The sequence below is a fragment of the Saccopteryx bilineata genome, chromosome 1, assembly GCF_036850765.1.
Source record: "Saccopteryx bilineata isolate mSacBil1 chromosome 1, mSacBil1_pri_phased_curated, whole genome shotgun sequence".
Lineage (NCBI taxonomy): Eukaryota > Metazoa > Chordata > Mammalia > Chiroptera > Emballonuridae > Saccopteryx > Saccopteryx bilineata.
Window position 1 is genome coordinate 372,220,435 of NC_089490.1, and position 16,756 is coordinate 372,237,190.

General features: G+C 36.4%; 2 protein-coding genes across 2 annotated transcripts in view; one reads left to right on the forward strand and one right to left on the reverse strand.

Moving 5' to 3' along the window:
- ANO3 (anoctamin 3) overlaps positions 1–6,347 on the forward strand; it is a 251,800-nt gene extending 245,453 nt beyond the window's left edge. The window contains exons 25-27 of the mRNA XM_066251152.1: positions 796–876; positions 1,052–1,157; positions 3,263–6,347. Of these exons, the coding sequence (XP_066107249.1) occupies positions 796–876; positions 1,052–1,157; positions 3,263–3,445 (370 nt within the window). The 3' untranslated portion in view covers positions 3,446–6,347. The remainder of the gene's footprint in view (positions 1–795; positions 877–1,051; positions 1,158–3,262) is intronic.
- Positions 6,348–13,987: 7,640 nt separating this feature from the next.
- Positions 13,988–16,756, reverse strand: part of SLC5A12 (solute carrier family 5 member 12) — a 50,202-nt gene continuing 47,433 nt past the window's right edge. Inside the window, exon 15 of the mRNA XM_066253866.1 lies at positions 13,988–14,497. Within this exon, the coding sequence (XP_066109963.1) occupies positions 14,345–14,497 (153 nt within the window). The 3' untranslated portion in view covers positions 13,988–14,344. The remainder of the gene's footprint in view (positions 14,498–16,756) is intronic.

The window sequence follows — 16,756 nt, forward strand, 5'->3', positions numbered from 1 at the left end:
TAAATTAATTATTAAAGAAATATTTTCAAAATTTCTCACTTTTAATTTCTAATGCATTAAATATTAGTAGTAATCTAATATATTACCTTTTTTTACCTCTAAGAAAAAAATCTTTGAGTTTTTATGTTTAAAAATATAAAGGGTACCTAACCAAAAAATTTAAGAATTACAGGCCTAGAGAAAGTTATTTAGTCTCTGTAAACTTTAGTCTTTAATTTACATGATGGAAATTAAGACTATTATGTCCTAAGGTTATTGTAAAAACTCTGACCACAATTTAATATCAAATCACCAAGGTAGGGATTTTTGCCTATTTTGTTCACTGCTGAATATGAAGCATCTACAATTTTTCTAACAAAATAAGGTTTTCAATAAATATATATTGAATAAGGTAATAATAAATCACAAATAAACATGTTTGTTGATTGGCTGTAGAATTATAATTAACCAAATAGTATTATATGCATATTTAGAACACATATTTATAGAGTTTTAATCCATGCTAAGTAATTACCACATGCCACATACATAGTAAACACTTAATAAATGTAAGTCAAATGAATGTGTAAGACAGGAACTATTGGAGAAAAAATGGCAGACAAGGGTCTGTCTCATTAAGGTACAATTACAGATGTAATGGGAATTAAGGAATAGATTCAGAGAGCTGAGATGCTAGGTGTTTATAATTAGAATGAAAGAATGATGGTACTTAATAAATCCTGTCATTTGTGATGGAGAAATTGGACTCGAAATTTATGAATCTCTGAATCATGTGATCCTTTTCTTTTCTCCCAGTTGTTTAAAGGGATATGTCAACAATAGCCTATCCTTCTTTGACCTGAGCGAGCTTGGTATGGGAAAATCTGGCTATTGCAGGTACTGACTTATCAATTACAGTTGTGTTTTCCTCTTGCTTTTATCATTCCATCTCTTCTTTCTCCATGTTAATGAGCTCATTTAAACTGTCATCTTGAAGTTTTGGCAAATCAAGAACATTCGAGACTGCACACTTTGATGTTGAAATTGTTTTTTTTTATTTTGTGGGTTTTAGATACCGAGACTACAGAGGTCCCCCTTGGAGCTCCAAACCCTATGAGTTCACCTTACAATACTGGCATATCCTCGCTGCTCGATTGGCCTTCATTATTGTGTTTGAGGTTAGTCACAAACTGATAAAATAGCTCTAAGGAAATGCTTTTCAAACTCATATATTAGTTGCTTCTTTGATGTAAGTTCCTCACTGACTTCAAAAATAGGACTTGAGTATGTCCCAGTAAAAGGTTCAGACACAATAAAACCACTATAACAAGCGTAGAACAGCGAGAGCTGAATAATGGAAGGAGATAGGTAGTGGGCATTTGTATCAAAAAACTGGAATAAAAGAAGCTACTCACAGTTGAACTAAAAACTTAGTTTTGAGCCTCTTTCAAAAAAGGAAACTATAGTTTTTTTTTTATCACCTAATAAGATAGGTCTTATCTACTCATGAGAATGAAGAAACATTTTCTGAACAATCAACTCTAATTACAGTTGATCATATGTGTTTGCATAATTCAGTCAATTATGCCCGAGAACACTTTTATAAAAAGTGCATATATTTTGATTATCAGAATCATACAATATCAGATTATAGTCCCATGAAGAAATTTGGGAGAAGCTACAGAATTATTACATTGCTTAATGTAAAACCAGCAACCAGCTTGATACAGTGAGAGCTTTAATACCGAAATATATTATTTGGTTTCTTAGGTACCATTAAAGTCTGTGGACAAACTGAATGTATCTGTTTCCTGTGGTCAAAATCACACAGAGAAAAAGATAGTGAGGAAAGAAACTCTTGTCCTGCTCTTCTATGGGAAATATGTCCTGCTTACTATGATCCACTGTGTGGTGCAATTTCCTGGAACACACATAGCAAGCTCGGTTAAAAGTCTATTGGTATTTTCCTTCCCATATAGAGAGATTATTGTCACAAAGTTCTTTTAGGTAAATGGGTTCTTTTCCATAGATCATCATAACTCTATCTGTATCAGACTTTTTTTTTTCTTTTCTGGGAAGCTAAAAAATCTACAGTTCTTCATGGGAAAAGAAAAAAGATGCATTTATAATAATAGGAGGTAATAGCTAAATAGTGCGTATAGTCAACCTTTAAGAGATATTATTATTATCACTATTTTAGAGGTGATACACAGAGAACCTAGGTGATGTGCATAAGGTTATGCAGCTGTGTCAGACTAGGGTACAGACAAAGGCAGTTTCCTTCAGCATTGTACTTTTAAACACAGGCATATTACCTTTTGATTTTATGTTTCTGATTTTAATATATGATACTTTATCGGTCTATTTTTAAAATATTTTAATCATAGAATAATTATGTAACAGACACAAACATTTAAAAGCAGTTATAGTGATATGGAACTTAGTAAGGTAGAAATTCTGAAAAATGCAAGTGTTAGAGGTTGAGTCTAATCCCAGCATCACAGGCAGATGTATTCTGACTAGCTTGTAGGCTATGTGTTACCATTCATCAGACAAGGGTTTTCCCTGGGTGTGATCTTTCTCCTCTGTGTGAGATAATGCATGTCATAATAGCATTGCATAATGCATAAAGATTTTATAAATATGAACTGATTCATTCAGTGTTTAAAATGGTGATATCAACATATGGCAGCAAGAAGAGAAAATAATTCTTTGTTTCCTTTTAATATCTCTGTGATATAAAGAATTATGTCGGCCTAGCGTGCGAAGGACCCGGGTTCGATTCCCGGCCAGGGCACACAGGAGAAGCGCCCATTTTGCTTCTCCACCCCTCCGCCGCGCTTTCCTCTCTGTCTCTCTCTTCCCCTCCCGCAGCCGAGGCTCCATTGGAGCAGAGATGGCCCGGGCGCTGGGGATGGCTCTGTGGCCTCTGCCTCAGGCGCTAGAGTGGCTCTGGTCGCAACATGGTGACTCCCAGGATGGGCAGAGCATCGCCCCCTGGTGGGCAGAGCGTCGCCCCTGGTGGGTGTGCCGGGTGGATCCCGGTCGGGCGCATGCGGGAGTCTGTCTGCCTGTCTCTCCCAGCTTCAGAAAAATGAAAGAAAAAAAAATTAGTAGTATTCCCAATATAATTTTTGAAAATATTAATATTCTAGGTGATACATACTGAGTTCTGATGCTTGATTATAAGGCAAATGCAGCATTACTTATGATTGTTCTATTTTATAATTGGCATTTCAGACTTTTTAAATAAAAAGTATACTTTCCCATCTTAACTTTGCAGCACCTTGTGTTTGGGATCAAGTCATTCATCGCGTACCTGATTCCGGATGTACCAAAGAACCTTTATGACCGAATACGACGGGAGAAGTACTTAGTCCAAGAAATGATGTATGAGGCTGAGCTAGAGCATTTGCAACAACAACGGAGAAAAAGTGGTCATCCTGTTCACCATGAATGGCCTTAGTAGCTATTTGGTGCCCAGTAGGGGCAATATCATTAGCGGGAATGATAGCGACTTCAAAGTCTAGGTTGGATCTAGTAGGAAAGCATTCCTGGCAAACTGTATGTATAATATTCTACCTGGAAATGCATCACAGACATCTTTTGGATTTAGAATATCCAAGCTTCCGGGGAAAAGAAAAAGATGACTAATGATTTTTTAAAAAATGATTAGGTTGACACTGTAGCAAACCAGGATCTAATTCTCAGAAAAAGACTCAGGGAGTTGTGTGTTTGGAAACCTCCACCTTCTTTCTGTACGCTGTAACTTAATAGGAAAGGTGATGGTAAGGTTTCTAGAGACAGATTTCCATGTAAATGTTCACAAGCCAGGCATGACTTAAAGTATCGTGTGGAGTTTACTCACATACTCATTTGACTTTGGAATCTTAGGCTGAGTTGAGATACTCTAAAGAAATTACTTAAATGAATTATTGCCTTTGCTGCCATAAATCCATGCCCTTTCAGCTTACAGGTTCATAAGAGTTTCCCTTGTCTCTTGCTGATATTATGGATCTGTGCCAAAGGGAATTTATGCTGCTCTACATTGACTATGCAGTTGAAGAGTTGCACATCAGCTTTAGTTGTCAAACCAAAAATCTGAGATTCTAAAAAGAATACCATTCATTGAAATAACATTCTATTGTACTCTATTCAAATCTGTTGTATCACTGGCAGAACCAGTAGTACTGGATTTTTTTTTTTTTTTACTGAATGTCAATAGAGCCACATACTTACAAAATATGAGTGTTTATTCTCATATCATTTAGAACACAAGTAATTCTTCTGTTACCAGGGAAGGTTGCTTTATAGTATATTTAATTTTTTCCTTGCTGATTTATTACATAGACTCTCACAGAATAATTTGAAAGGCTGTAAATATCTTGGTTTTCCTTGTACCTTTGCACCTTGACAATGTGTTATGCAGGTTACAGTTTATGCAGCTCTGAGATCAGGTGCACCACACAGCACACACCATTGTGACTTGTTTATTCAGGAAAACAGAAGCCAGATGCTTTGCAATTCTTAGGCTTTTCCAACAACGTGCACTCGTGCTCATGAGCTAATGAAAACAATGCATGAATATAAATTTGTAAAAAAAAAAAAAGGAATATTTTTGAGTTTCGCTTTCTTTTCATTACTGAAGGAAGATTTCTGTGACTATTGCTTTGATAGATTGATTTGCTTTATTTTTGAAAACTCTCTAGAAAAAAAGGCAAATTAATTGGGGAAGATTTGCTTTGTTGTGGAGTTGCTATTTCAGAGTCAACACTGTATCTGTGAGTGTGACTGTTCACAGATGGATGTGGGGGGAAGAATGGGATGTTGAACTACAGAACGTTTGGTGAAGGCATAAGCTATGGGGGCAGGAGGAGAAGAGAAGAGAAGAGTTGGATTAAGGAAATGTGTGGTAGAATTCAAGACACTTTTCCTTGCAAAACAGTCAAAGCTAATCTCAGTCTCCCTCTCAACCCCCACCCCAAGAATAAGGTGAGGAATAACACATATTCACACATTTATACATAGATATGATTATTATTTGTCCAATTAATTTTTGTCCAATTAAACAAGTCACAGTTATTTCCAAAATTCATAAAGACCAAATTAAACCCAGTGGAAATAAAGCTACTTTGTACATATGCTAGCTTTTCTCTAGTAAGAAAATGATGAAGTTTCTCTTAGTGGGGAACTATTTTTATAATTCTAACACTGAAAAAAAAGTGACTTGTTAGTCTTTCCTTCTAGGGAAAAACTGATATAGTCGTTGATTGGTTGGTTGGTTGGTTGGTTTTGACAAAAATATTCACTTTATTGCTTGTCTTCTGATTCCGAGCAAGAGAATGACCTCAGATTCTAATCATCCCTCACATACCCTTTCCACATGGGACTCTTTCATTTAGATTCCAGAGAAGTTCTGTTTCTTCTGCCTGGTTATCATAGCAACTAACTACACCAAGGAGTTTTAAATTCTTTCATTTGCATAGCATCTGCATTTCTTCTTCTTTCTTAGTTAAGTGTATACACATACATGCCTGAGAATAAATACTCTTTATGCCAGCCAGGTTCATAACCTGGATTTATGTCTTTTCCAAATTAGGGAGACAAGACGAAGACATTTGCCTTATGATAGAGCAAAAACATTAATGACAGCCATGCCCTTGAGAATTCTTCTCTTTCTGAGTTATTTTTATATAACCACCATCAAGGTTTAAAATCATATTGATTGTGTAGAGAGAAAAACATAAAAATAAGAAGGTATTTTTAATAAAAACTATAATTTATTGCTCTAGAAAATGTCTTCTCTGATATTCTTGCAAATGATGGAAAATTAGAAAACAATGAAAAAAGTATCAGAAATTTTCCTTCTGTGAAACAAAGCAGTAGAAATTAGCTATGCTTTCAATGTGGTTGACAACAAAATATTGACAGCCCTTCACAGTCTGTTAGCTTTAGAGCACTCTGCTTCAGCTGCGAGAAATGTTTTTTATCATGGTTTTCATATGAATATAAATTATTTCTGAAAGATTTATAGAGCACACACTCTTCTCAGGAATTCTGTATTACATGAATGCTGCTTATATTTTTTCATATTCTACAGTGTTGTCTTTTCAAGCAAATCAATGTATATACATATGTGCATGTCGTCAACCTTGACAAGTTGTTCAAAGTTGAAGTGCTTTCACAGTCTAGTGCGTGGAAAATTGCTTGAGACTGTAATGGAAATAGATTGTAATTGTCTGAGTCTGCGCATGCACTTTTAGGTAAAATGCTGCCGAGTGACTGCATGAGGTACCACTTCCAAATGCAGCCCCTTCTTCCTGAACAACTCTGAGCACAATCTATTGTAGAATGGAATGAAAGGAACCTTTTACACTCAATAAATTATCATATGATACTTTTTTTTATAATTTGCGTGTTAAATTTAATCCTGCTTGATTTTTAAATAATTAAGTTGGGATTTGTTGAGTGTGGATGGGGAGAGGGGATTGCTCATTCTTTAGCTCTATGTAGGGCCAGTAGCTGTGGCCACCAAAGCTGCCTGACCTATGCAGGTTCGCATTTAATCCAGACAGATCGTAGAGAAACAACAGAGCTGAGAACTGGTGGGCCATTTTCTTTTATTCCTGCTCGCAACCAGCCGGCAAGAAAATACACACAGTGGGAAAACACTTCCCTTTCCATTCAGGGATCCCAAAGCCACTGACTTTCTCTGGTTTTTGCTAGAATCAAAGGCCTCACCTCAGTCCCCTCTGCATGCCTCCACTTTGGCTGCCTCCTTTCCTCCACGTGACCTCTCTGCTCCTGCTACAACATGGTCTCCTCCCTTCTCTACAAGAACGTGGTCTCCCCCCACCGCACCATGGCCTCCTAGCTCCTCCTTTTAAAACTTTTCCGCATAAAAGCCCTCCCCCAGCACACATTAGCATAACCAAGCCCCTTCCGAAGCAAGAAGGTAATTAGCTGTATCATGTGAGAGCATTATCATGTGTGCAAAAGTCTTTAACAATAAGAGTAAGAAAAACCAGAAAATACAGATTTTACAACTCATTTGCCCAACACTCTACAAGACAAGAGTGCCCTGTTCTGCCAGACTTTTATCCATTCTTAAAAAGTTTTGACTATGTTTTCTGATAAATTCATGATCATCACCAAGGCATTTGTACATGGACGTGTAGTGGAGGATTATATTGAACCTAATGCTGCTTTGTGCTAGAAACAGATGGAAGAGGAAGTTTACTTGGTTCTTCTGAGGGTAAAAATGCTTATTTTTCACACTTGGGTTAGCTCTACTAATTATCACAAAAATCTTTTAGGACAAGAATTATAGCACAGATATAGTTCATGCGGAACAAGGAGGGCATGTAAGGGCACCATAGCCAACTTTCAACAGGCTACCAAATTGACCATATTTTTCTTTACTTGATGGTCAAAATTGAAAATCCAGATTGCCTGATGAGTTGCTTATCTGATATGATTAACCTGCTAATCTGGGTCAGATAGATAGAGTGTATATATATATACTCACACACATTGCTAGGCATATCTTTTGGTGTGTAAATCCAGTGGACACTTATGCTCTGTGAGATAAGCCCAATTCTGGTGTAGTATGGTCATGAGGTGTTTCTGCTCCGTTACCTCTTACATCACAGAATTATCAAAGGCTTTGGAAGTAATTGTAAATTATAACCAGGGGATTAGTTAACATCTTATTTTCGGTAATCTCAGTAGCTTAGAAAATAACCTTAGTGATGGCCTGAAAAACCCTGCTTCTGATGGAAGAGTGAGCATTTCCCTACATGCACTTCTAATTCAAAATGAAATATGCCAACAATACATAGTCCAAAGGGAAGATTGAATGGGCTTTCACTTGAATGGTTGACCTTCCTAGGTTCCTGCTAGCTAGGATTTATGTATTTGTAATGCTGATAAATTAGCATCAATTGAACTTGCTACCTGGATTCATCTGAAAAAAACCACCCTTGTGACCACATTCAATGGTTTTCTTTCTAAAAAATACAAGTATTATAGTCATTGCATCCTAGCCACATCCACATTAAGGTATCTTCATCAGGAAAGTAAAATGAAATCAGTATGTTAAGGAAAAATCTCGTATTTAGGACCAAATCCAATTCCTGTGCCATCAAAGTCTACTCTCAAGAAAGTCTTGAGTACACTAGATAGCCAGCTATGTGAAGGCTGCTTTACACCTGTCCCTAGGGAGGAAGAGGGTGAGATTTTCAGCATATATCTATATTGACTTTTTCAGAATATTTATTTCCATTGCAGTTCTCATTCTTTCCGTAGGAAAAGCAGTGTCTCTGCTCTTTGTTTTTCAAACAGCATAACGTTCCTAAATTACTAGTTGAAAAAAAAAAGTTTAATGAGACTCTTGGATAATCCCCACCGACAGAGTTGTCATGTGGATGGCTCACCCCAGGTGGTATCCAAGCTGCCTCAAAACCTCTATAATTATTTTGTCAATGTCCATGCCACTTGCCACCAGGTGAGCTCTTTTAGCCTAATTTTTTATCTTTTCTAACATGTGGTATGAGCAACATTTCCCACTGATGTTGACACTGTACGTTTTTGATGATATTTTTAAGTGAGATGAGAGAGTCTGAATGGTCAGAAAAAAATTATAGCAAAAATAATTGTAGAAGCAATGTTTTGGACATGGTGGAGGAGACATAGGGACTTTCCTACCCCCCCAAAAAAAAGTTTTTCTGACTTGCAGATTCTATTCTACTACCTGCTGTGCACACACCCCATCTTCTGACTGAAAACAACTGCAGTTTAATTTGAATTTTTAACATTCAAAGAAATAGAATTTTTAATTCATTCCTTATCTATTTTAAGATTTACAAAGCTAAATATAGTAATCTCAGATTTTAGTGAAAAACTCCAGCTAAAAAAATAAATGTGTCAATTTTTAAGGTTGAAGATAAAAATATACTAAAAAATGTAAGCAATTCTTTCTAAGACGTGTGGCGATTGGCCTCAATTTTATACTTTTCAAGTAGAAAAGAGATATTAGTCTTGTATTTGAAGAGGAGATATGGGAAATTCCAGATGAGACACTGAATTTCTCCATTTTTATTCTTAATAGGAGAAATTATATTGCAACAATGTATTTAGCCAGATGATTATAAATATTGATTTATAGATAGATGATAGATTAGATACAATATATATTTATATTATTGTTAATTATTAAACATCCCTTCTAACTCATAAAAAATTTGAAAGCCAATTGAAGGGAACTTTGATCTTTTGAAATAAACTCAAACAATGTTTAAGCTGGTGTCTTCAGGTCAGCATTCTTGAAAATAGTAAACAATAAAGGTACATACACCTTAATAACGTCAATTCCAAATCAGTCAATGCTATTGCCTAATTGCTCAGTTCTCGACACCTTATGTCTGACTATATTTTACTGTAACAAAGAAGCAATTTAGGAATTGCTCATGTATTTTTTTACATGGCAGTTACAGTAGGACCTTAAGTCAATAAACTAAGCAAAATTATTCTTAGCTTTTTAATGTGTCAAAGCAGATTCTGTAATTAGCAATTAATTGAATGTTCTGAAGATCTGTGTACATATTTGCTTTAATGTTTAAAACACAAAACAAAATAGTTACATTGTTTTTTCTGGAAATTCCTGAAGACAAAAGATTAAGATAACCTATTAAGTCATAGAATTCTCTGGATGGTAATATCTATTTATATGCACACATGCTTGTCCTAAGCCCTGGTTAGCCCCTATATTACAGACAACTTCAAAACATTAAAAAGAAGTCACATTATATTATATATAAAATGGCAAACCTTATTTTTACATGTTTACTTAGTCACTTAATCTATTCATTTATTATAAAATATTTTACAGTAGATAACTATTTTGCATCTTACTCCTAATCCTGTAGAGAATATTTAGCCCAGATCATTTGAATGCTCTCCTGAACTTACTTTTAAAAGAAATAATTGAAATAATTTTATAGCTTAATTATATATCTATGTTCATTCTACTGGTATCATTCCTAAAAGTAGCTACTTGTATAAGTACAGCATTAAATTTAGAAGTATTCCAGTACTCTATGAAAAAGTTACATAAAATTTGGGAAATATGAAAATATCTGACATTTCCTATTGGTACACAGAAATATCATTATCAACTGACATTTTCTATTATGCAGAATTATTTTTCTAATTTGTCATTAGAGAATAATGAGAGAGCCACGGATACAGTGACACCCCAAGTAAAGACCATGTTGTGATTCAGTAGCCAATGTTTATAAGCTTAACTGTGTCTTCTGAAGATAGCTGATACTTCAAATACAAAAAGTGAAGTATTAAAAAAGTGGGCCTGTCTTTGTTATTCACATGGGTGTTTGCAAATCTACATTAATTTGGTCAAGAGATTAGAATGGAGGAGGAAATAACAGAATTAACTTGGCCCTGGCCAGTGGCTTCCTCTCCCACAGCTAGTGGCTCAATTGGTTTGAGCTGAGAAAAGCTTGGTTGGTCCTAGTGTCAGCTTCAGGAGCTAAAAATAGCTCGGTACTCAAGCATTGGTCCCAGGTGGGGTTGCCAGGTAGATAGCGATTGGGGCACATGCAGGACTCTGTCTCACTATCTCTCCTCCTCTCCCTAAAAAATAAATATATGAATAAAATAATAATAATAATAGCATTAACTCTTTTCAATAATTAGAAATAATAAAACCTATTAAATGATTTACTATCAATTATAGGTTACTCTTTGCAAGCCCCTTTGTGGTTTATATTTCTTCTTCTTTATAATGAAATAGTTTAACCCCATACAATTTGCAAAATAGTAAAATTTATATTCAAGAAGTATTATTTAAAGTGATCAAAGGAAACAGCCTCCCCCCTTCTACTGTTGTTTAGAGAATCACAGTCGCTGTTCATAGTGCACTGAGTCATAAACTTGGGGTGAGATGCTACTTACTGATGTTTACTTTACAAATAGAATACGTAACAAGCCATAGATATTAATATTGCATTTTTATAGTAGTAAACTTTTCTATCTTTATTACAGTATTTTTTTTTAAAGAATGAAGGACTCTACCCAAAAACATATTTTCATTTAAACTCGACAGTAACAAAGCTACTGTTTGGAAATTTATGGCATTACTTTAAATTTGTACCTTATGGTTATTTTTGTCTTGTTCTTTTTTATTGTCAAACTACCTCACTCATACATGTGCTAACTCAGTATCTTAAAAATCCTAAAGAGAAACGGTGAACCAATTTAACTTAAAATGAATTCTGTAACAGAGAGCATTTTCTTCCTTTCTTCATATACTGCCAATTAGCAAGTACAGAATGTTTCATAGACTGCCAATTAGCAAGTACAGAATGTTTCATTCTGTACAGCTACTTCATTTAATTTATTTCTCTAAATCCTCACCACAACACTATTAAGGAGGGACAATTTTTGGTCCTCTTAAATTGTGAATAAACTAAAGTTCAAAAAGCCTGTCCAAGCTTACTAAGATTGTTTGTGTCAGAACTTAAGTCTGAAGCTCAGCTGTTTTACCATGATGCCTCACTTGAATCAATAAGCTGTACCTTTCTCTCCAAATGGTGACAAAGAGAACGTCAGTCATCAAAATAGAATTGGGCACCTGAAACCTGTGTAATTATATTAACTAGTGTCACCCTAATAAACTCAATAACAATTTTAAAAAAATAGATTCATTCAGAATGAGTGAAAGAGCCATTGAGGTCATTTCATTCCATTTCACAAATCCATATTTGTGATTATGTTTAGAACCTAGAGCCTGACATCAATTTGATGTACCTTAGGCCTTCCTAGGGATGTATCATTCAAAGCTCATTTATTGAGAATAAACCTAGTCATTCTTTGACCAAAAAAAAAAAAGCCCCAACAAACTCACAAATTTAACCCATGCCCATGGCTTGAATTAAACTTGGCATTTGACCTTCACACAACTCTGAGCTGACATTCCTAGGGGTGAGGATAGGGGAGGGGCACTAGGACTAACTAGCCACATCTATTGATTTTTATTTCTTGCTCCCTTTTGCTTTGCTCCACAACAAATGTGGATCCCTTCCACTCTGGAAGATAATTCTTCTGTGGGTCCCTATCTCTCTCCACCTGACACCTTAGATTTTTAAATATTTGTTCAAATTAGGAAGAATGAGTGGAATAGCTATACTAATATATAAATAATAATACTGTCTTCTATTTGTAAATCAGTTTAGTTTTTGATAAGACTCCAGGTAAAAGAATCTTTGACTGAATAAAAGGATCCTAAAATAATTTCTGAAAAAGTACTAACCTAGTAATGACCAAAAAAACCTGAAATAGCTGTAGGATAATTTATGAACAAAACTTGTAAATTTGTGAGTGAAATGAATGATTACATGATATATTTTGTTTTTGTACAATTCCAAGTATAAGTTCAAAATCTTGAATTATATTTCAAATATATATGCCAATGAGGGTTAGTCCAAATTTCAACATTTACCTAATTTTTCTAAGTTATAATTCATAGGCGTGTCCTAGCTACTGAGTCATTTAGAAAATAATTGCAATCCTCAATTTTCAAATCTTTAGATCAATACCTTCATTAGCTTGCTGGACCACAAAATGTCTCTAGAAATTATGTTTCTTCTCATTTTCAGATATTTTCCCCAACATACTCTCCTTTTTCCTCCTTACTTTTACCAGATTTATTTTTTTTCATCTCTTTTATAAATTAATGCCCAATTATCCCTTCTCTTCCTTTCTTCTCCTTTCTTTGAGAGTGAAGGAAGAGAAGACAAGCATTGAGCTGCGGTTCATAAATGCCAGTCTTCGCTTTTTCATTCCTATATTGATTTTCCCCTTCTTTCTAGCATCTCTTCCGAATAATAAATACCGGTTATATCATTTTCCCCTATCTCATACTTCTTTTACAGTTTCCTTCTCCCGGGTAATATTTCAACAGCACGCTTTTGGGAGTCCTTATCCTTACTTACTTGGGCCATTTCTTCTCATTTTGGTGACATACTCTTCCTAGGTCTCTTTATTTTACCTGGCCACAAAAATAAATACCTGATACTTGCCCTAAGAAACGTGACATTGAGGCATCAATGTGTTTCCTACTGTCTCTCCTCTAATCCAACGCTTGTGGCCCTAGTCTCTTTTTATCTTTTTAAGATGTTATTTTCTTGCTTCTTCTAAAAACTCAGTGCATCTCTATTTGTTAACTCATATTTTGATTTGCAGTCCCTCTTACTCCTGAGCTTTATAAATTATTTCCTAGAGTTCAGCTATTAAGATCTTTACTTCTATTACTTTAGCCTGATGGAACACATTGTGCTTCCCTCTATGAGCTGAATGAACTGAATATAAATCCTGTGGACAAGTGATTTCACATCAAAGAAATGCCTGTGGCTAGCAAAATCTCCTGTGGGCTGTGACACTGTTTGCCAAGTCTTTTTACACAATGCTGTCCAATCAGCCTTCTATATGACATTTTTTTCTTCTTTACCGAGCTCTGGGGGTAAAGACTTCACACTTCTTGAGCACAGAGTTAATTTTTCATTGTAAAGTGATACAGAAAAAAAAAAAAAAAAAGAAAAGGAAAAGGAAATACCACACCGAATGCCCAAAGGGAGAAGGGTATTTAGTTATCATTTCTTTTGCTAACCAGGCATTCCAGTCTCTCCTTCTGTGTTTAGCACAGTTACTCCTAAGGTTTGGTCAGGACAGTTCTAGCAGCAGGATGACTGGAGAGGACGTAGAGATGTGTGTGCCGCAGGGCGTGTTAAGGGCAGCTGCGTGTTCCACCAGAAGCAGCAGGATGGTGGAGGATGTGAAAAGTGTCTATGTATTATGAGCTATGAGGTGTGGGGTGCCTGTCATTCCCTGGTTTTATCAGCAGAGACGGAGAAGCATCTACTATACATATCTCCTTCCTTATTTTGCCTGCAAATTCCAAGATATGTGATGGGTAAAAAACTAGCAAAACAAATAAACAAAAAACAAAGGAAGTTTAATATCACACAAAGGAAAGGGAATAATTCTTTGTACTATGATAAAATTCAGTCTTAATTTATTCAAGGAGGAACTTGCCAGAGCTGATTGTTCCCACCTAAAAGTTTGGGTCTTCCAAAAAATACTCTGACAATATTCTGGGGAACAGTCATTTTTTTGCAGTTATAAATAAGTATAAATAGATGTTAGACATTTTTGTCTTCTAGCAGTGGCAACTACACAAGTCTACTAACCAATAGGCAAGAAATATGTGGGTTATGTCTATCTAGTTTGTATGCGTGGTTACGTGCATGCATATGTGCACCAGCACGGGTTCACACGGTCAGGTGTTGCCTTAGCAACGGGTAATCTTCTCAAATGCCACATTGTCATAGCTTTTGTCTTTGGGATCATAGCCTGAAACATGGACCATGCTTTCTTGCCCGAGTCCATTCTGTAAGACAGATTCAGTCCCTTGTTTTCCGGCACTGCCATTTTCAAGGTTTTCCTGAGGAAAATGGAAAGACACATATTAATGAAATAGTCTTGGTGTACTCTAAAACAGTGGTCCCCAACCTTTTTTGGGCCATGGACCGGTTTAATGTCAGAAAATATTTTCACGGACTAGCCTTTAGAGTGGGACGGATAAATGTATCATGTGACTGAGACAAACATCAAGAGTAAGTTTTAGACGGATGTAACAGAGGGAATCTGGTCATTTTTTAAAAATAAAACATTGTTCAGACTTAAATATAAATAAAACAGAAATAATGTAAGTTATTTATTCTTTCTCTGAGGACCGGTACCAAATGGCCCACGGACCAGTATCGGTCTGCGGCCTGGGGATTGGGGGCCATTGCTCTAAAAACAAATTGAAGGACCATTGCTTAGCCCCCCCCCCCAGAATGATACATAAATATGAAAATAGCACATATAACTGACCCAAGGCACTTTTTTTGTGTGACAGAGACAGAGAGAGACAAAGGGACAGATAGGGACAGACACATTGGAAGGGAGAGAGATAAGAAGCATCAATTCTTTCTTGTGGCTCCTTAGTTGTTCATTGATTGCTTTCTCATATGTGCCTTGACTGGGGGAGCTACTGCAGACTGAGTGACCCCTTGCTCAAGCCAGTGACCTTGGGCTCAAGCTGGTGAGCCTTGCTTAAACCAAATGAGCCCACGCTCAAGCTGGCAATCTTGGGGTTTAGAAACCTGGGTCCTCCATGTCCCAGTCTGACACTCTATCCACTGCGCCACTGCTTGGTCAGGCCAAGGCACTTTCTAATTGGTAACTTGGGTGCCTCAATCCATGTAGGAACTATTTCTAACGACAAAAAAAAAAAAAACCAGAAAGAATAATTTAGTGAACGTTTACAATATATTGTGTTTTGTATAAAGAATATATATATATATATATATATATATATATATATATATATATATATATATCTTTATCTCATTTAGTAGAGCTAACCTGTGACATAGTGGTACTACCTCTTGAAGAGAAACAATTTGTGTGTCAGATAGTGGGGGCATATTGGGTGCACCAGTATCCAGACACCCCTGGACACTGCTTTAATGTTACTCTTTGGCAATAAAGCACGACAGTGACATGCTAATTGTCCCCTCCTACTCTCAGCTCAGCCCTGAGAACAGAAGCTGCCTACTGCAACAGGATTTATCATTTATTTCAGGAAATTCTTGCCCAGGAAGATAAATATGTAAACTAGTAAATAACTTCCTTCTTTCCTTCTAGAACTTACTCTAAACCAGTTTATCTGAACAATGCACTGCTCAAACCAGCTGTCTCCCCAGCAAAATAGATTGCCTTCCCATTTTGAGACCCTGTGGGGATGGCGCTCTCCTGACTGAAGGAACTATTGAACTCAGCTTTATTTCATTACGCACATTGCTATGGTGTTTCAAGGAAAGAACAATTGATGACTCAGGTGTTGTGATAAGGATGAGAAGTAGAGGGACTTAAAGAATGAAGTATCTGAGACTGAAAGAATGATAATAAGCCCAAACTAAAAAAGAAAAAAAAAGCCTGCCATTAGTCAAGCTGAAAGGACAGACAGATAAAACCAGCTGTAAACATAACAGGAAATGCTTCTCCCCAGGTTCTGCAGTCAAACGCCAGAACTGCTCTAAGTGATCAATGCTCCTTAGCCAGTGCTGCTTCAGACAGCTTTATTTTCATTCCCACGTCCCTGAGACCCCTTTCAGAATCCTTCAGTGGGAACCCAGACCCCAAATACATGCTAGTCTTCCCTCTGTTGAGGGTGGCATTCCTGGTTACCCTGGACTGCCTGCCCCCCTTGTCTCGCTGCATCGAGTCAGTAAGTCGCATTTGCTCCGACCACAGGCTCCGATCACATCATTGAATGTGATCCTCATAGTCTGTGGACAGTGTCTCTCTAGCCCTGCCTGGTTAAACACAGGTCTCAGTGGAGAAGGAGAACAGAGCATTACATGTATCCTGCTGCTTCTCTGTCTAACAAGTTCTACCAGGAATTCTTACTTTATATTCACATTTCATGGAACTGGAGATGTTTGTTTTCAGTTGGGCCGTACCATCTCCCCCAGTTCTCAGATCAAGGCTGAAGTTAGGAGAAGTTAAGTAACCTACCCATGGAAAGCCAGACATGGAACTAGGTTAGTTAAACCCAGGGTCTACTCTAAAGCCAATGTCTTTCAGATTCTGTAACTGCGCTCCCATTTTATTCCTTTTCTTTTACCCATTTATATGTTTTTCCTAGAATTCA